This window comes from Mytilus californianus, unplaced genomic scaffold (assembly GCF_021869535.1).
Source record: "Mytilus californianus isolate M0D057914Y unplaced genomic scaffold, xbMytCali1.0.p SCAF_3, whole genome shotgun sequence".
Taxonomy (NCBI): Eukaryota; Metazoa; Mollusca; class Bivalvia; order Mytilida; family Mytilidae; genus Mytilus; species Mytilus californianus.
Window position 1 is genome coordinate 25,426,347 of NW_026262679.1, and position 21,759 is coordinate 25,448,105.

General features: G+C 32.7%; 1 protein-coding gene across 1 annotated transcript; it reads right to left on the reverse strand.

Annotated features, from left to right (window-relative positions):
• Positions 1 to 552: 552 nt before the first annotated feature.
• On the reverse strand, positions 553 to 20,888 carry LOC127734213 (uncharacterized). Its single transcript, XM_052243968.1, has 4 exons — positions 20,816 to 20,888; positions 5,665 to 5,742; positions 2,280 to 2,966; positions 553 to 1,273 (listed from the first exon to the last, which is right to left on the reverse strand). Exons 2-4 carry the CDS (start codon positions 5,696 to 5,698, stop codon positions 987 to 989), a joined length of 1,008 nt encoding a protein of 335 aa, XP_052099928.1. The 5' UTR covers positions 5,699 to 5,742; positions 20,816 to 20,888; the 3' UTR covers positions 553 to 986.
• Between the last annotated feature and the right edge of the window lie 871 nt (positions 20,889 to 21,759).

Consider the following 21,759-nt stretch of genomic DNA (forward strand, 5'->3'; position numbering starts at 1 on the left):
CCAGACTGATTGAAAGATTATGTCTTCATCATATAAAAATCAAGCGCAATCCCTCACGTTAGGGGTTTAGTATCATACCATCATAAAATATATGAGAAGAAAATAACTCGTATCATGCCAACAACTGGTTTTAGAATAAATGTGTTTATTTCCGATGCAAAGACCCTATGAGTGAATCAATATTAATTCCAAAAATGCCATCTTTAATGACCTGACAACAGTATCGTAACTATATCCCTTCTGAATAAGTCTGTTTAAAGGTTTGGTTAGCTTTTGAGGTGAATGACGATACTTTTGTGCTTTGTATAGAATATTACCATAAAAGATTGGATGTGAAATATCTGAACGTATAAGATGTCTGCATGTTGATTTATATTTACGAATGATGTCCTTGTAGCGATGATAAAATTTAGTAAATGTTTTTACAAATTTGTGATATCAAAAACCCTGGTGTAATCATTTTTCAGTAATATAGAGATTTATTTCGTTAAAATCAAATACGCTGTTACATACACGAGTCAATCGAAAAAGTTGAGATATATAAACACCATACACAATACTGTAATTTATCAAACATCCGACACATCAACAAACATTTCCTTTAAAAAAAACCATACTCTAAATTTGCAGTGCGTTTTTCAAATCATAGGGATTAAAAAGATGTTTCTTGCTTTTAAGACCTTGTCAACGAATAAGGCATATTACAGTGAGTTACATTGAGAATGACCAGCTACAGGTTGAAAAGATTTCGTTCTTGTGGAATGTTTCTCGTAATTGTAGTCCTCTTAGCGACACAGAATTGTCACTGTAGCGTAAAAACTGTTAGATATGCCGCCATTATGAAGGTCTTTCTTGTCTTCCAATTTAACCATTTTCAGATACAAATAAACAAGTATTAGGAAATATAATTTTCATCTTAGAAAATGTAACTTTTAAGGCCTGTAATAAAGGCATTTAGTTTGATGTAAAACCATGTTGTATTATTTCTATTTCCATTTATACAAGAAATTGTCTCCTGCACCTGTTCCCTTCCAAGAAGTAATACTACTATCATACAAAGTACACTGTGAACATCCTGACGCCGATGGCTCATACCTATAGTACCAGCAGCTTTGGTGTCTCAGACATGATACAGCGCATCGAAGCTTGGTACATTTCGGACTTGTTGACATCTGGTTCAAAGTACTGAGTTGAATATTTCTTTCCATCATAAAATAACCAGCTGCTGTTTCAGTTCTTTGGACCGCTTGTGGTGTTGAACAGTCGGGTTCGTCTAAATTGAAACAAAAGAATAAACTGTTAAACATTTGGTGTTTTTTATTATTATATGTTGAAAAGTTGTTGAAAATACCTTATAACATGGTTCATAAAACGATTCAAATCTATAATGGGCAACTGATGTTTTACAAAGAAAGTTGCTTACTTTATTCCTAAGGGAAATACATTTGTACATGCCTAATGTATAACTATCTTTGCTTTCTAGTCAAATTGAAATTCAGTCGTATGACAAAAAGAAGTATTTTGCAATGTTTAATTAGTTTCTAAAGTTTAATTCAAGGTCAAGTTTTCTACAACGAAGTACCTAATAGAGAAAAAAGTTATAACAAGGTCACTTTCTGGTCCCTTAGATTCCAAAATCATCATAAATTAATCAAATAACATCATTCAGACTTACGTGACAATTGCCTGCAGAAATCAATTATATCATAAAAAAAAATATAACTAAATATCAAACTTCAAGGTGAATTCAAAAATGGGAAGTCCATAAAAACTGACAAAATCAATCGTTATCAACCAGAAAATATTATATTCCTGATTCGGTACAGACATTTTTTCAAAGAAAATGGATGGTTAAACCTGGGTTTATAGCTATCTAAACCTCCCACTTGTATGAAAGTTGTATGATATTTAAAAAGTCTATTACATTTCTGATTTTGGCCTTCAAACCCTCTACCAATATTGTCTCATCCTATAATCTATATTATTAGCAACAGCCTTACCTAAATTAATCTATGTCACAGGTTGCTTAATACAAAGATATTTGGGCGAATAATTTTTTTTTCTGTAAAGGATGATGCTAATATTGAATTAAAAAGAAACGAGTTAAAGAGGTATAAGTATATGTTAATTGTGAAACATTTCTGATGTACCATTGACGTTATTGGAACGAGAAAAATTTTACAATCTCACCTCATTAATTAATTAATAGAATCAACATTAATTTTAGGGCCTAAAAATGCTCTTATAATTCTTTATTTTTAAGACACTATGAAACTTACTTTTTATCCAATTCCCAGCCTTGCAAGATGGTTCTGAATCACTTTTCGCTGGTTCTTTTTCATTACTGTAAAATGCAACACATGCAACTCTGCCTTGTAAATTAGGTTTTCGTTCATCAAACATACCACCAACACGTAAAATGCCGGGAATAACAAAGTCAACATTGTCACGATAACTGTTATCATGTTCTATTTTGCCTCCATTGAAATTGATGATCATTTTACCATTGCTTATGTCTATTCCGAAAGTTATGAAATGCCAATTATTTGTTGGGATCTGCTGTGTTGATGGTGGAGATATTTCGGATTCGGTATTAAGAATTCTTTCCATGTGAATATATCCTCCAGATATATATAAAGCAAGTTCTTTTAATTGCTGTGTTGAATCGTTTGGTTTATAGTGCAACAATGCTCCAGTATCAACGGTTGGTCTCACCATCATTGAAAATGAATAATCTTTGTTGGAATCAATTGTCGCATCAATTACCAAGTCAACAGGAGTCAGTCCATCAAGTTCGACAACTGGGTTAGGATAATCTGGGGGCTGACCTCCAAATATTCGTCCACACTGACCAGTATCTACAGGATCTGTCGAGGGTTCCTGAACCTCAGTTGTATATGTACTGTTGTCGAAGGGCCATAGACGAGTTGGGGAGTTTGCAAAAACAATATGTGCTGTACTTATCACTAAAAAATAATTTACAAAAATTAAATAACTTATGTATATTTATAATGTATATATACAAGTCTAAATTGAAAACAACGTTCAAACCTATGATTGCGTTGGATAAAAACCGCAATTTTTATACGTGTGCATGCAAAACAAATTTCTTGTTAGAGGGGTCTAATTACAGCACAAACAACATTTTCCAGTTTATTTTATGAAACCAGGTATATTCGTAATTGTACATGTAACAACTTTCTATATAAAAATAAGGAGATGAGGTATGATTGCCAATGATACAACTATCCACGAAAGTTGAAATAAAGTGGATGTAAGCAATTATAGGCAACCGTATGGCCTTCAACAATTAGAAAAAACCCATACCGTATAGTCGGCTATAAAAGGCCCCGACATGAAAAATATGACAAAATTCAATTGAGAAAACTTACGGCCTAATTTATAACAATTAATTAACGAAAAACAAATATGACACACATGAACCAACGAAAGCCACTGAACTACATGCTCCTGACTTGGGATAGGCACATAAAGAATGGCGGGGTTAAACATTTTTGTGAGCGCTCAACCCTCCCGCTAACCCGGGACAGTGGCGTAATAGCACAACATAAGAAAGAACTATGAAAATCAGTTGAAAAAAGCTTAACTCATCAATTCGATACAAGGCAGAAAAATATCAAGCATAAACACAGACCGGACGTGGCAGTGTATTTATCCATCCGTCATCCCTAACATCAAAAAGGACACTAAGTACAGATCTGAGAGTATTCGAAGTTACTGACAGCTAGTTCAAGCCATTAACAACTAATAAAAAAAAATCATGTATCTAAGACTAAAATATCAATCAGTACACATCCAACATCCAATGGATTTCGTATAAAGACGTCATCAACAGTCAGAGAAAAAATGACCTTGTGCAATGCCAAAATAAAGGATCGACAGATTGTAGTACCGTTAAAGTGCATATGTGTATAACAAAAACTATTAGTATGATTTTAATTTACTGATAAAAAAATCAATATTTATACCAATAAAAACAATATTCAAATATCTAATTACAGTGTTGAATTGGTAACCTTTTAGAATAAGTTTACTTAAAGGATTGATAAGTTTACCCAGATCGTATATAATTATAATTTGTGGTAACGAAATTACTGACTTAATAATTTACCAGTAATATATGGATTACGCTGATTGAAATCCAAAACGTCACTACAGACACGGGCATAACGAACGAGTTTGGGATATATAAACACCATACGGTCGTGCCAGAGGAACATCGCCGTCCAAAAAAGGAAAATTAACAATAGGGAATGAAAAATCATTCCGTTTTGTCGTAAGTTTTTGTATAGAGTTTCTGGTGTAAAACTGAAATATCTAAATCTAGGAAAGGACAGTTATTGCTGTTAATATTTGATAAATTAAGTAAGTTGCTGTTGGTGCATTTCGGCAGTATATTTAGAGAATTCTTGATTATTTAACGAAAAAGTATCATCAAGATAACGGTAAGTATTGTTGAATTTATGAATTAAATGGAATGTATATGGGTCTTTACTGATTTTTGCCATAAACTGTGATTCATAACAGTACAAGAACAAGTCTCCCGTTAAAGGGGCACAATTGGTGCCCATAGGAACACCTACAATCTGTCGATAAACTTTATTGCCAAAACGTAAATACATGTTGTCAAGGAGAAAATTCTAATGCCAATGTTCAACTTATGCTTAACGTCTTGTAGTGAAACACGACCGTTCGGAAGTCAGCTGCTACTACAAATTACGCCTGGTTATTTTGAAATCTTAAATAAGTATACTATGGAGCACATTAATCCTCAATTGTGTTAATGCAAAATCATGGACAAGTAAATTTGAGCTCAAAATGGTCTATATATATTTCGCTTTCACCAAAAGTTTCGTTTCTGCAAAATTGTTTGTTAGTTTAAGCATAAAATTACATCAAAAACACTATTTTTGACAGAGAAGGTCCATTTTTACATATATTCTGAATTGGAGTGGGTGAACTGTTGGTTTGATTCCTAAACGTCAAACGTCTACGAATAATCATAAATGAAACAAATACTTGTTTTATTTTAATAATTAATGCATAGTATTTATTTTAATGATTGGAGTGCATAGCAATTACGTAGGAGGTATAATGAGAGTTTTTCAGGAAATATGTTTGGCGCCTCCCTCCAAACCGCACGTTTGCATTCAAATTACTTGGAAAGCCAGGAAAGTCTACATATTGGTCTTTACAAATATAAAATTAAGCTTTAAACCATCTTGTACTAATATATAGTAAATATACTGGAACAAGTTTCCTTTGCCACTCTTCCTTTGTTCCGTCATGCCCTCCACAAACCCCAACTCAAAACTACGCTCCATTGCTTCTGTTAAATGATAATTTTCCATGTCCTTAAGCTTTCTCGCACTTAATTATTCAATGCTAAAATTTATGTTGGGCCTATTCTTTTCCGTCTTAAAGTTATATATTGTTTTCCCTCTGTTTTTTTTTTTTTTTTTATTTTTGAAATCCCGAATCCAAATTTAAAACGATTTTCTATCGCTTTTCTTCTGTCTTAAAAGTTATATAATGTTTCAAAGTCCCTTTGCCTTTCTTGCCATCCTCTTCCTCCGAATCAACAACGATAACTCGCCTTTGTTCTGTCTTAAACTTCGTATATCAATGAAATAGCAATCTTACCTCCGACAGCAATTATTAGGTGTACACCTTCCATTATACTGTGTTTTGCAACTTGGTTTAAGGACCTCAGTTAGTTGCCTTAAATTAAAACAAATATATACTAAATATACTAAAGATGTTCCATTGTGTCTTACTCCTGTTAAGTTAGATAAGTTTTATCAGAAGGTTTTACTGCTATTAACAGAGATGTAATTAAATCCCCAACTTTCAAATTTATTCACCAAAGAAGTATACCAACTTGTTGATACTAGATGTTTAGCCAAAGTTAATGTTACATCATGTAAGGCTTATATACAGTTTATACGTATCAGGCCGAAATAAATACTACTAAGTAAATAATATTTTGTCGAGCAAATTTATTCATTTATAAGACATACAGCAAAGGTTAAATTTTATGTTTTACTTTTACGAACAAAGCATAAAGTTACTACTTTTTCTGATACTTTTAAAATTGAGGCGAAAGAGACCAAAGGGACATTCAAACTCATAAGTCGAAAAATATACTGACAACACAATAAAAAAAAGACAAACAGACAAACAACAGTACACAAAACACAACATATAAAAGACTGAGCAACACGAATCCCACAAAAACTTGGGGTGATCTCAAGTGCTCCGGAAGGGTAACCAGATCCTGATCCACATGTGGCACCCGTCGTGTTGCTCATGTAAGTACAAACTCGGTGGTAAGTCTAATTCGGTCAATAACATTCGGGGAAAAGGGGACGGGATTGTAGTTACGACAATTGGAACACATCCGTCGTCAAACAGATACTCCGTAACGGTCAACCGACTCGTGATTGCGTCAGTAAAATTTACGAAGTGATGATTTTAACGTAACCACTTGGAAACTTGGTTTAATAGCTTCCTTGTGAGCCGCAACCCACTATCAAGGAAATCCGGATAGGAAATACAAGCCCTGGAATAACCTATCAACTGGATGATATATATGCCGTATGCAGGCGCTGCTGGAATGTTGCTACATATAAATGGAAAGTTCACAATTGGGAAGTTGAAATTATCTCTGTTGTCGTAAAGTTTTCTTTTCAACCGACCTTCATTGTCAATTTCTAGATGTAAGTCAAGATATGTGGCAGACTTAACTGTATCTGGTGTATCCTTTTTTCTCAAGTTCGATGGGATTTATGCGTTCAACATAGTCAACGAATTATGTAGTGTTTATAAAACTGCGGACACATAGAAATAAAGAGATGTGGTATGATTGTAAATGAAACTTTGATGTATACAACTAAAGGGCACTGTTCTGCCTACCAAAATGAGCAACACAAATACCATATAAAAAGCTCCGGCATGACAAAATGTGACACAATTAAAAAAAAATTGTCTAAATTGTTTAAAATGATATATAAACAGTTTCTACTTCAGTACAATATATTCTATGACTTTCTGACTTTCTGCAATCTGCTAGCCGCCTACTAAAATAGAAATGTCCTCGAAGAACCCGAGTCAATTACTCAAAACTGCAGAATTATTTCCTCCGAAATCTTTTTCATTTGTGCGATGCACACTATATATAACAATAACCATTAAAGTTTTGATGGTCTCGAAACACTTTCCCCATAAATATTTGTAATTCTCGACACTATAGTGTGTGTTATTTGTCCCCTCCCTATACCCCAGATTCGATAGATTGAATAGTCCCATGTATTTTTGTTTTGTTTGAATAAATTACTCACTTCTATGTAACAAACTAATTTTGTACACCTAAATTGTAATAATGAAAATAATTCTTTATTCATTCCGTGCAAACGATACAACCCAAATATTTTGAAAGCCAAGAATGTATAAGACATAAACACGTGAAGAGCTGTATGACGCGAAGGGACCTTAAACATAGCCAAATTAATTAACGGTCACTTTCCCTGTCTATAACCGATGTCCAGAATTGAAATTAAACAAGTTGCTGAATGACTTGTTGCAGTTTGATAGAATTCCAAAGTATCTTCCTCGTATCTCTTAATCTAACAATTTGTTGCGCGCACTGAAATAACATCATTTAACTGCATTTGAAAGTACAAAAACAATAGTATATTTATCATAAAGGTCAAGAAGAGTTTCTATGTCATATAGCTTTTACCATAAAAATAAGACAGTTCGAAATCAAATACATGACTGACAATAACAATTTTAATTACAGACAATGAAAAAAAAAACAAAAAATCGACGTCATTATAAAATTCAAAATTGAAATGATGAGATGATATATCTATATATGTTATATAAATTGCCAGGAAATGATGTATAAATATACAGGACAAGTAATTCGGAAGGACTCTACAATCTTAAAGAGAAAATATGAAGTGGTACATATGAGATAAAAGACGGACGAAAGATTCCAGAGGGGCAGTCAAACTCATAGATCGAAAACAAACTGACAACGCCATGGCCAAAAATAAAAAGACAAACAGACAAATAATAGTACAGATGACACAACATAGAAAACTAAAGACTAGGCAACACGAACCCCACCAAAACTGGGGGTGATCTCAGGTGCTCCGGATAAGTTATTCTCAAGAATATTTCTCAATAACTGTATAAAAAATTTAGATCAAATAATATCTCAGGATATTTACATTCTTCTAGAAATTGTGGATGCCTAGCATTAATTGAAAATAAACTAAACTTTGATGACTTACCTGCACTATAGAATCCATCTGTTTTTAATAATGTGAGGTTTTTTTTATTATAACTTTCGCAGTAATTTCATGTTTACCTTCAGAAATTACAGAATATTATGAAACTGGAAAGTTAAAACCATTTTATACTATCTCTATTAACTAAAAATTGATCCCCGCTTTGTTTAACCGAATCCACAAATCTTTTATGTTTAAATGTATTTTCTCTCAAAAAAATCGGATTGAAAAGCAGGGAAGTAATTAATTCCGATGTAATTACTGAGTTCTTCTGTTTTATTAACGTTTAAGTCTAGCGTTATTAGTCTTTTGGAATCTACCATCTGATCAATCATAATAGAGTGTATCGAGACGAGATTTTGATGGATGATTGTGATCAAGAAAAAGTTTTTTGTATCGAATTGCTGTGTGTCTTTCTTGTAAAGAAAATACGGTGTCATTGAAAATTCCACTTCAACTTAAAATGTACTTTAGACCATTTTTATTCCATCATCAGTAAAACAAAGATCACTTCTGAGTGAGCCATGGGATATAATATAAATTTCAAAATTGGATTTTTTATCCATAATTAGTATCCATCGAATGTGCCTTCTGATTTTATGAATTACCCTGGATGAATTCTAATCAACAGAATTGACTTTAAAATTAATCATTGGAATGTATTCTATTTGTTTGTTTCCATTTTATTTTTTGTTTATTCATTGATAGGTACAAAAACATGTTAAAACTACTACTTAATAACTAGCACATAAAGTCGTTTATATTTTGCTATGATCTCTCTCTCTCTCTTCACATCCGCACTTACAATCTTCAATGTTGCTACTGTGATCAGTTACAAGAAAACCTAAATTGGGTGCCCTGTAACAAATTTTAATATTTTTTCTTTCAGTCCAAAGAAGAGCTTAGCGCCCGAAGGGTATTGTCCGGTCGGCATCACAGATTTTACAAAAAAAATCCAAGTGCGTCGAATAAAACAATAATAAGACGACAGCTGTCCTTTTGACCAAAACAGGTTTAATATATTCGATACTAGTAGCTTAGCTTCTTTGGACTCTATCAACATTGTTTGCAAAGTTACTATTGTACAGGGTAATATCCATAGCTTGACAGCCCTTGCATGTGACTTTAAGGACGTTATCAGTTCAAAAAAGTGTTGTTTAGATTCAATTGAAAATGTTGTTTATCTTAGATAAGAGGCATCAATTGTTCAAAATTAAATCCAATTAGTAAAAAACACACAAAGAAAAAAACATGGAGAAATGACATGTATTCCAAACGGACCAAGACCGGTTGCTTTGGCGAACTGCAAGTTATGCATGTATCACCGGACATAATTCTGTCCTATGCATAAGGTAAACAAAATAAAAACACAGACGGCAAACAGAGATGTCTACACCTCCAAGTTAGCAGGAGATTGCAAGCATTTTGACTTGTGGCATTTCAGGGAAAACAAAACGATTCAATCATTACCTTACACTTCCTATTCCGACAAAGGAAATGACGTTTCACTTTGCTTAGTACACAAAAAAAAAAAAAAAAAAAAAATAACAACAAACAAACCAGAAAACCACATATGTTAACAACTCAGTTAGGATTACATTAAGGTTAAACTGGTTTCATCAATAAAGAAAGCTATGCAGGTACACAAAAGATAGAATATATCACAAATCTTTTATTATAATCTGCCTGAAGTTCTAATGACTTCATTCTCATGGAATTGCCGGGCTACCAGCTTTAACCACCGGACAATACATCTTGTGTTGCAAACGATTTAATATATTCCTACTCTTCCGGAAAAAATGCGTTTCATTTCGCCTTATATTGGAAATAAACTGTCAATCTACCTTTAAATGTTGTTTTTTTTGGTCTGTTCGAATATGCATTCCTCGTTTGTCTATGCAAATGTTTGGTTTTTTTTTTCGTAAATTTACACTAAATTCATGTTTTTTTAATAAGCATTATAACACAGTTTTTTTGTAGGGTTCGTGTTGCTCAGTCTTTCTAGTTTTCTATGTTTTGTTTTGTGTACTGTTGTTTGTCTGTTTCTTTTTTTTTAGCCATGGCGTTGTCAGTTTATTTGAATGTCCCTTACGTATCTTTCGCCTATCTTTTTTTCCGGTATCTTCGATTTTCAACATGTACCTTAAAGTGAAGGCTTCGTGGCCTATAGAAAAAAAGGCTAGGTTCAACATCGAATATTTATCGTTGATTCTGCGTTAATCTGTGTGAGAGATTCCGTTTAGTAGTATTTATTTGAATATTGACATTTAATGAAGATATATAAAATGAACAACCAAGACAAGGAAATCATTATGATCAACAAAAAATTCTACATACAAGATAAAGATTTTCTTTTAGTTATTGATAAATAAATGGTGACATATATTTTAAATCAGCATATCAATGTTAACATATATTCGTACGTTATGTCTTTTACAACATTTGCAATAACGTCTCAAAATTATATTAATTAACAATTTGTAGCACTGGATAACTCCTTTATTTCAAAAAATAAATTTTAATCGCTAAAGGTGAACAAATACATTATTTCTACCTCTTTTTACTATAATCCAGATAGACTTGTTCATTACACTTGTTGATATAATTTCGTAAGAACTATTTGATATATATCTATTATAATTAAGTATATACACACTTAATTATGATAAATAAACATGAAATAGTTCTTACAAAACTATATCAACAAATTAAATGAACAAGTCTATAGATACTTACTTATATATATAAATCAAATCGTTCTTACGAAATTATATCAACACGATAAATAAACAAGTCTATCTGGACTATGGTAAAAAGAGGTAGAAATAATGACCTAAGTGTTTGTTCAACTTAAGTATTAAAACTGGATAGTTGATGAAATTTACCAACATCAGAATTGTACAGCTTTTAAATTATACATTTAAAATACCTTTCATCAATTCTGCCTATATCTTTGAAATAAAAGAGTTACCCAATGCTACACATTGCATTTATGAAATTTTGAGAAGTCATTGTAAATGCACATGTTTTTGTAAGATTTTGCATTGAAGGACATTGTAAGCCAACATGAATAAATTTGTACTTGAAATGCAATTTTCAAAAATATTTCGATTAAATTTATGTTATTGGTTAAGAAAATACTTGTTCGTTTTTTAAAAACTCACAATATGTCTAAATCAATCAATGCCGTTTGAAAAGACCTTTAGACGTTTATAATCTGGTAGAAAGTTCAGAAATACACTTCTATCTTGTTAAAAAAAATTGAAAACTACACGCTTGAAAAAAAGAAAGCTTTGAATTGATACCGTCAATTGAAGTAAAAATAGAGATTTGAATATTACATTGATTCAGGGTAAGCGCTAAAAACATGTTCAACCCGTCCATTTTGTTGAAATACCTGTCCCAAGTCAGAATCCTGTACGCATCAAAGAGCGTATCGTTTTGCTCATTGATCATCGCCGTACATTGACCTATAGTTGTTTACATTGTCAACTTGTCCCTTTGAGCTCTTAATAATAGATAGTTGTCTCATTGACAATCATACATTGTGTTTTTTTTCTGTTTGCTGTTAGATTTGGTCATGGTATAGACTCTCTTTCTCCGACTTTTGTTTTATTCGCCCTGGTAATCTTTTACCTCTTTTCAACAAATAGGGAATGTCACATTCTTGGTCGAGCCCGATCTTTCTTTTGGTAAGGTTGGACACCTTGTTGATTTGGGTTTTCACTTTTTGTGTAGTGTTTTATGAAATGTTAGCTGATTTTCTGTTTAGGTCCCTTTATTGTTTTTACGTAATTATATATTCCTGGCTTTCAAATGCGTTTCGCACGGACGAAAATTAAAAAAGAACGGGTTTTTTTTATTGTAAGGTTTTTTATTTTAATTTTATGGCAGGGTGTTGTATATCTTTCTTCTAATTTTGTTTTTTAATGGCCACTACGTATCTTCTTATTTTTTAAAATACTCATTTTTTTTTCATTTTCTTATTGACCAAGTTTCTTTGCCTAAAGTTGGATATAAATCACGAAACCTGATTTTCAGCTTAATGTGTAATGTGTGGACATTTTTCTGATGTTTCTATGTTACAATAAATAATGATTACAATGTGCTATGTGATTTTGTATTTTAAAGACCGATTTTGTCGTCCATTAAATCAAGCTATAAAGAGTAAAAACAATTGTTGGTTCAATAGTCACTTAAATGTAATTGCAAAGTAAGCTAGATACAACTAAAATGAATTTTCTTTGTACAAATTATATGGATTTCTTCCTTATATTCTTTGATTGAAAGTTTAGCAATTATGTTTTACTTCGTTTACACAGTTACATGGGTTCGTTTTTTTTTTATTCCCACATTATCATGTCGTTGGAAACAAAAGAAAAAGATTGTTTTCCTTCTTTGTAATAAGTTAATTAGCGATAATCATTCAACGGTAGAGATATAGACGATAAAAAGTCAATGTCTCATGAAACATTAATTGCTGTTAATTGTAAAGCAGAGGTTAAATTATTAGCGATTTGTACCTTAAGCTTAAATTTCTTGTATTTCCTATTTTCCAATACTGACCTTCCAGATGGCTCAACATTTCAAAATAACTTCTCCTTCTACACTAATCATATCATATGTTTTTTTTTATCGTTTCAACATCAAATTGTAAGTTCTTTAAAAAGACGTTTGTGAAAATACATACACTTATGTTTTTTTGTTTCCTAATATTGTTTTTCACTCTACTGTGTTCCTTTTTTCACTGAAAATGTAGAGTTTGCGGATATTTTCAAGATTTGCCGAGTGACGACGAAATGACATGTGATAAAAGCTACGAATAGGCATGCGATAATAACTATGAAAACTTTGATTTTCGGTTTGAACAATGTACTTAAACAATAGAGGGAACGCATACGTTTCTGATTTTAATATCATTAATTATTCTTCAACAGTTCATGGCAATGTAGACATTATTTCTGTACACATAGTTAAACAAACAAACGTAATTGAAATCTACACTTCACAAGTTTTACGGTCATCATCACGTATAAGTTCTGTCTCAATCACATGAGAAATATGTCTTCAATCTTTTAACATACCAGAATTGACTTCTGAAACCTACCGATGGTGTCCTATTCCTTATTGCGACATTTTTGCATGAGATGCATTTTAGCAGGACACGCTTATTATGTGGACTCGTTCGATTGAAACCTAACCCATTCCCGAAGGTATTTTTTTATCTTGGTTTGTATATTATCAATACATTTACGAGATTCAAGCATTGTTATAACACTTTTACATCTAAATTAACCGACGAGTTGAAGAAAGCTTTGGGATTTTAAGAAGAAGTTTTTGTTTTTAAACATCAGTCAATAAATGACGAAATTGATTATGGCGGCAATTTTGGAATGATAGAACTGTGTTGACGACAATTCTCATAATCCTTTCTACAAAAAATAATTTGTTCACTCGTCTCTCGAGTTCCGTAGAGTAAAAAATTTTAACTTTCAAAAATTGAAAAAAGGATACCTATTGACAAATTATTCTATATAATGAAGGATCTTCCATGCATTATTACAAACCCACATGATTGAATTTGGCTTTGGAGTTTAAGATGAGAGGACAAATTGTGAAAAATTTAGGGAGGAGGATTGACGCCAAGTCGAGTGACGGTAAAATCTCACTGTGCACACTTAAAATATGAATCTATGATAGCGCTTTGACTTAGGTCACCTAACTGTAGACTCACAAATGTTCAAATATAGAGTAATGGTCATCAAGTATTTTTTTGACACTATATACAGACGTGGTTACACTATTATGACAATTTTACTAACAAAGATGAAACCGGAACAAATAAATTAATCAAAACAATGACTGAATTCAAATCATAATCAATTTTGATTGTCTCCATAACGATATCGTTGATTATAAATGTCATCAATTGTATCGTCACACTAGCGACATATTAACTCTGACATATATCCACATAAATCCATTTCACAATACTTCTAACATTAGCGTTCCTATAAACAATCAAAGCTTTTATGATTGGGTTCCATTTATATATCATCCAGCACAAGAAATTAAAAAAACAACAGACATAGCCTCCTTTACCTCATTTTTAGAATTATACCTCGAATTTGACATAAAAGGTAATCTCAATACCAGAATCTATGGCAAACGAGACGATTTTAATTTTTAAATTATAAATTTCCCCCACCTTAGCAGCAATATACCAACTTCACCTGCAGATGGGATATACATTATCTAACTCATTCGGTATTCAAGAACTTGCAGCTGCTACTCAGACTTTATGAAACGTCACCAGTGTCTGAGCAGAATGTTGATGAACCAGGGTTTGAATTGTTTTACACTAGTTATTTTGTGGCTCTTCATAGCTTGCCGTTCGGTGTGAGCCAAGGCTCCATGTTGAAGGCCGTAGTTTGACCTATAATTGTTTACTTTTTACACATTGTGACTTGGATGGAGAGTTGTCTCATTGTCACTCATACCACATCTTCTTGTTTCTATAAATTATGTCGAAGAACGTTTCGTCCTTTTCTTGAAAACGTTCATTGCAAGATATCAAGACCTTGTTGATAAATATTCAGTATCAACTTCACAAATAATACATGATAGTCTTGAAGTATAAATTCTAGGTACTAACGATGTTTATCATCTTAATTATGTGTTAATGTATTCTTTTTATTTGTCCTTGTACATTTTTAAATTTACTGTTTAGTTCATTTTTGGTAATACACTTTTGGCGTGGCTTAGAATTTATACATCCCTTCATTGTGTTATTGTGCTATGGTCAATTTGGTATTCTTGTCTTTCATTTTTGTTTATGTACTTTGTCTATAGAGTGTCTATATGCCATTTTTTTTTTTTTTGTTGAAATAATTTTTTGTTTTATAGTGATTAAGATAATAACACAATGTTGACTGCTGTACCCAAATTTTTGACATTTTTACCTATTATGTCTGTTTGTTTTGCTCACACTTTGTTGTTAATATAATGGAATTTTATGCAACTGTCATACAATTGAGAGGTTAAACTAGCTTTGAAACCAAGGTTAATCCACCATTTATGCATAAGGAAATGCCTGTATCAAGTCAGGAATATGACAGTTGTTTTCCATTTGTTTGATGTGTTTGAGCTTTTGATCTTGCCTTTTGATAAAGGACTTTCCGTTTTGAATTTCCTGTGGAGTTCGGTATGTTTGTTTTTTTACTTTTTCCTTACCATAACAGATGCTACTGGGTGAGATTTGAAGTGCGCGATGTATGATGCAAGCATATACAGGTGAAGATAATCACCAAATTGGCGATTGGAACTAAAGATGATAATCATGTCCTTGTATGATGCCGGCAGATGCTGCTGAATATGATAATCAAATCCACGCATAACCAACACAGCTGCAGCTGAAGTTGATCACTATCTCCGAGTATGATCCAGATAGTAACAACTGATGATGATTATCAGGTCCATGTATGATCCGGAAAATACATCTGAATATGATAATTAGGTCCATGTTTGATGCGGGAAGATACAGATGAAAAAGATTATCATGTCTATATATGATCCAGACAGACACAACTCAATATTATTTTAAGGTCCATGTATATCCAGATAGACACATCTGAATATGAATATCATGTCAACGTTTGACTTAGACAGACACAGTTTAAGATGATTATCTTGTACATATATGATCCAGATAGACCCAGCTGTAGATGATAATAAGTTCCATGTATGATCCAGATAAACACATCTGAATATGATTATCATGTCAATGTATGATCCAGACAGGCACATCTTAGGATGATTAACATGTCCACGTAAGACCTAAACAGACACAGCTGAAGTTGATTACCATGTCCACGTATGAACCAGACAGACACATCTTGAGATGATTACCAGGTCCATGTATGATCAAGACAGACATTTATGAATATGATTACCATGTCCATGTATGATCCAAATAGACACATCTGATGATGATGATGATGATCATGTCCATGTATGATCCAGATAGACACATCTGAATATGATTATCATGTCCACGTATGATCCAGAAGGACACATCTAAATATGATTATCATGTCCACTTATGATCCTGTCAGACACATCTGAATATGATTATTTTGTCCATGTATGATCCAGACAGACACAGATGAAGTTATTACCATGTTAATATATGATCCAGACAGACACATCTGAAGATGATTAACTTGTCCATATATGATGCGGGTAGATCTTGTCAACGAAACATGCTTACAGATACGACTGAAGCTGACTACCATGTCTACGTTTGATCGAGATAGACACAGCTGAACAGTGTTACCATGTCAACGTAAAATACCAACAGTTACGACTGAAGATGATTACCTTGCCCAAGTATGATGCAGGCAAACACAGCTGAAGATCATTATCATGATCACGTATGATGCCGGCAGACACAGGTGAGGATGATTACCATGTCCACGTATGATGCAGGCAGATACAGCTGAAGATGATTACTTGTTAACGTATGATGCAGGCAGATAAAAGTGAAGCTGACTACCTTTTCCACGTATGATGCAGGCAGATACAGGTGAAGATGATTACCATGCTCACGTATGATGCAGATAGACACAACTGACGATGATAACAATGTCCGTGTATGATGCAGGGAGACACAGCCGACGATGATAAACTTGTCCGCGTATGATGCAGGCAGACACAGATGAAGATGATTACCATGTCCATGTATGATGCAGGCTGACACATGCAGAATCAGATGATTATCCATGTCGACACATCTGGTCACACGGTATGACCTTCTTTCATTTCCTCTCAATATAACTGATTAATACTGGCACAAATGATCTTAATATTTTGCCAAAAATATACTGTGTAGTTTAAAAATAGGAATTTTTAGAAATGAGTTTTCCTTATTCAATATTTAAATCTATGCAAAAATGATTTCGAAAATGTCTAGATTAAAAAACGAACCTAGTAATACAAAGTTAAATGATAATAGCGCTTTCATTCCTGTTGGCAATCAATGGGACTCATCTTAATATGAAACAGTTGTTACCTGTGAATAAGGACGAAGAAAACCAGAGTGTTACATATTTTTTTTGTTTCAAAATTAAATTGATAAACAGTTTTGACCATTACTTAGGCAATCATTGTTTCAAATTAATATAATGATTTTAAATTAATCAAATAACAAACATAACAGCAATTGCCTGCGTGCGTGCGGCCTGAACAATGAATTTCCCCCATTACAAAAAAAAAAAACAAAAAAAAAACATTCGAGTTGCTAGCATAATTTCTGTTAAAAAAAAGTCAGATGAATACGAAAACTCTCCTATATTAGTCATGCTTTTAAACTCGTATTTCTCTGGTTACAATCAACCATTAAATATTATGGGCGCAGCCAATTTATGAAAATAACATGGTATTTGGAATTAAGAGTATGGTTAAACCTGATTGGTCGATGTGTGCAACCGGTATCTGTTATTACTAGACACTTCGAGCTCTGAAAAATAATATATTTTCCTTAGCTCAAACGGAACTGAGAAGTATTTTCTACGCTAGGATGAGACACGTGTTTTAAGTTCAAAATTGATATGCAAGGGAGATTAGTACAAATTACGTTAAGAAAAGCAACGGGAACCTATATTTTTTGGACTAAAAATACTGTCCTAATAAGTTTTCTTTAGTTCTAACACATCTTCGCTAGACAAGGGTTACGATCCAGTTCCCTCCTCTCCATCCTTGGCGGATTAAGCCAATATTTGTGATTACAATGCTGCGCCATCTATCAGTAGTCACGCCCATTTCGACCAGATCATTCTTGACCAATGGCAGCACTTGAACTCTCTTCAGTGTGGAGGGGTAAATATGGTGGTGTTTAGTGTTTACAAATTTCGCAAAGCAGGAACCGAAAATATACGTTGACATTCCAACATTTGCGCGAAAAACGTACCCAGGAGCTTAAATAAGTTAATTAAGAACTTTAAAATTGTCACTTAATATCGTCCTATGTTTAGGGGTAAAAACTTGTCGCGCAATCAGCACGTGGCAATTGCTCATTTACATTTTCTACATTTACACGTGATCATCTTAAAGGCGCTTTTTGATTGGATGCAGCCAGTTACAACTGCAACTAATGGAATTCATTACCTCGTGGATTCTATCTTATCCGACAAGGGTGGAGAGGAGGAGACTGGATCGTATCCCTTGGCTAACGAAGATGATTCTAGCAAGGTTTCGTTCATCTTTCTAAAGCCTGTTCTCCAGAAAGGCTACGTTTGTCGCCTATTGGGAACTGAGTTGTTTTTTGCAATCTATAATGCTGACAAGTTGACATAGAAATTGTACGTATTATTGTCTTAATGCATGCCATTACACTATTTAAAATCAAATTTTTACGATGTTTTCGGAAAAATCCAGAAAAAAAGAAAATCAGAAACATCTGCGAAATACAGAAAACTAAAATTGAAGATCAATACCACTATTAATTTTGTTTATTAGTTAAAAATGAGATTTAGTTTATAGTAAGTTTATTGTAGAAAGAAAACCAAGACAGGTTCAAACAGAAAGATTTTGAAAGCAAGAAAAACATCTGCACGTTATAATCAGCAAGACTTTAGCAGATGACAATACGGATACTAAAAACCCAGGCTAGAAATAAGGCATAGGTACTTTAATTCAGTCCCAGACCCGCGATTTCGCTGGTGTGTTCTAGTATAGAATGATGAATTATCATAAAAAATCTTAAAGTACACACATGAAACTTAAATACGATGAAGAAAGATTTGACGACTTGTTGAATATGGCCCTGGTATGCAAAAACATAATTCAGGGGAAATTGTCCATACTTCTTATACATAGAATATTTTAATATATTCAACTGGTACAATAATATAAATTTGTGATGTTATCTCAAACAAAATTTAATGTCAACACTTGCTTCGAAATAAATTTGCGCAAAAATTTAATTGTTTCCATATAAAGCCTGTTATAAATGAAAATATGAGCAATTAATCTGTTATAAACTAAACGTAACATTCTTTTTAACAACAACTGATCCTTAAGCAAACCAATATGAATCCAGACGCATTCGTAAGCAGTTATACATGCTTATTAATAATTCTTCAATTAACTCTTCTTTCTTTAGCAATTAAATTATGAGTATTTCGGATACATTTTCCACAGTAGATTTTTTTTTTTACATCTAACGTATTTTAATCTGTGTCATTGACGTCAATTCAAGACAGGTCGTTTGCAAAACTCTAAGCGAAGGGACAGTGCTGTTATTGCTGTTTTTCATTTCAAAGTTTCAGTGAGGCTTAAAACATGAAACAAAACCTCATACCATTCTACAAGCTTTGAAGATTACTGGTTTTAACGGAATTATTTGCTAGCTCACGCTACATCTGTACATTGAAATAGTCAGAAATGGGGTAGTATCAACCAATTACAGATTAAATTATGCAATATATTTCCCAGCAATCTCATTGATAAAGATAGAAACAATACAAACATTTAAACAACCACGGGACACATCCATGGCCTTCCCTGGCCGGAACTCATGCTACTGAGATATCGTGGCACCAAATCGCCTTGCACTATGCTCGACGCGCCAGACACTCGATCACCTAAGCTCGACAAAAATCAAGCTTTCGGTGGCCGGGTGTTACCGTTCCTCGTCAGTTTTTATCTTGCGTCGTAACACAGTAAATAGCAACACATAACATACAAATCTATTTGAGTGTAGATTAATCAGTACAAAGATTAATAAAATTGAACAAATAAAATTATAAATTGCCTAACAATGTAATTTTAACACACTATTTAGTATGTACAAAAATAAAAGCAATATTTCGCAAGACAAAATAGCTTCATCGAGCGTGCATCTACCCAGGTGAAATCGGATGCAGATAAGAAACTTTTGCAGCTCATTGTACAGTGAAATTTTGCTGCTTATAAATAAATTCAAAATTTCAATGAAGATCAAGATTATCTATTGTTGAAGTAAGATAAATTTGCAACGTCCATTGGCCAATATTACAGAGATTTTACGGACGATACTACATAATACATTTATTCTTTATCTTTCTTGTATCTTTTCTCGTCTTTTTCATTTAGACCATCAGGTTCTAAAGTATGGAGCTGGTGGATCCAAAAGTTTTATCTTTTCCTTCTCGCCGTGGTGTCCCACTCAGTATTCACTTCTATGATTTGAAAAGTAACATTATCAAAAGAATGTTTCTTTGTGCGAAAATGTCTGGTGAGGGGACAGTTTTTATTGGTTTTGTACCATGATCGATGGTTATTTAGCCGAATATTAAATTTGTCCATTGTTTCTTCCACGTACTGAACGCCACGTAAATACATAAATATGAATATCTATTCATATATATTTTGTTACATAAAAACAAATCAAATTCAATGGGTAATATCTGATTATTTAAAGCAGACAAATATAACTTGTTACAAAGCATTTTACTTACCATAAATTTGTTATAATTCGAGACAGCACTATTCATTTCAAACGCAGCATATAACATTACATAACTTCGGTCAATTGAGTAATGCATGGAAGCGTAAACTCAAACAAAATTTAATGTCAACACTGATTTCGGAATTGATTTGCGCAAAAATTTAATTGTCTCCATCGTTTAATCCATAAAGCATGTTATTCATGTAAACATGACAAATTAATATGTTATAAACTAAATGAAACATTCTTTTAATAATAACTAGTCTTTGAGCAAATAAGACATGAATCCAGACGCATGCGTAAGCAATTATCCATGCTTATCATCAATCTACTCTTTTACTTTTAGCAATTTAGTCATGATTATTTCGGATATATTTTCCGCAGTAGTTTTATACATCAAACTTATTTTAATCTATGTCATTGACGTCGAAAGTCGATAAATTAGATAGACTTTGTTGAGTCAAACATACTATATATTTTTCAATCAAACTGAAATAGTTTTGGAGGGTTATAATTGATTGATGGGGTAGTTTAGTAAAATCCGTCGTATTTTACAAAATATAAGAAGTTTAAACTTTGTTACATAAACTCCAGTTATACAATTTATATTATGTGGTGACGAAGACAGTTTAACGATTCTGCTTTTGTCACCGAATGATATATACACGTAGATGTGTTTGGTGTATTTAATAATACTGAAATTTTAATCGTCTGTCTATAAAACGTGTTAATAAGCAAATAGCTACAAATATGTCAGTTTGTTCCCGCCAAATGTTGCATTCATATATTTCTAATGCAAATTGTGATTAATTCTCTATGTGTGTTTTTTCACACATTAGAAAATATTTTAATGATTATGAATTTATTTCATAACTATTTAATTCATAATTTTCCAGTGTTCACACTTGTATTTATATATGCAATGGAAATTAGACAGGACGATTTTTAAATATC

Bases quoted from the DNA above. Each gene is read 5' to 3' on its own strand.
- LOC127734213 (XM_052243968.1), bottom strand. From the start codon at position 5,698: ATGGAAGGTGTACACCTAATAATTGCTGTCGGAG. The intron at 2,967-5,664 runs GTAAGATTGCTA...ATTATTTTTTAG, and splicing joins CCTAATAATTGCTGTCGGAG to TGATAAGTACAGCACATATT. The intron at 1,274-2,279 runs GTAAGTTTCATA...GTTTCAATTTAG, and splicing joins GGCTGGGAATTGGATAAAAA to ACGAACCCGACTGTTCAACA.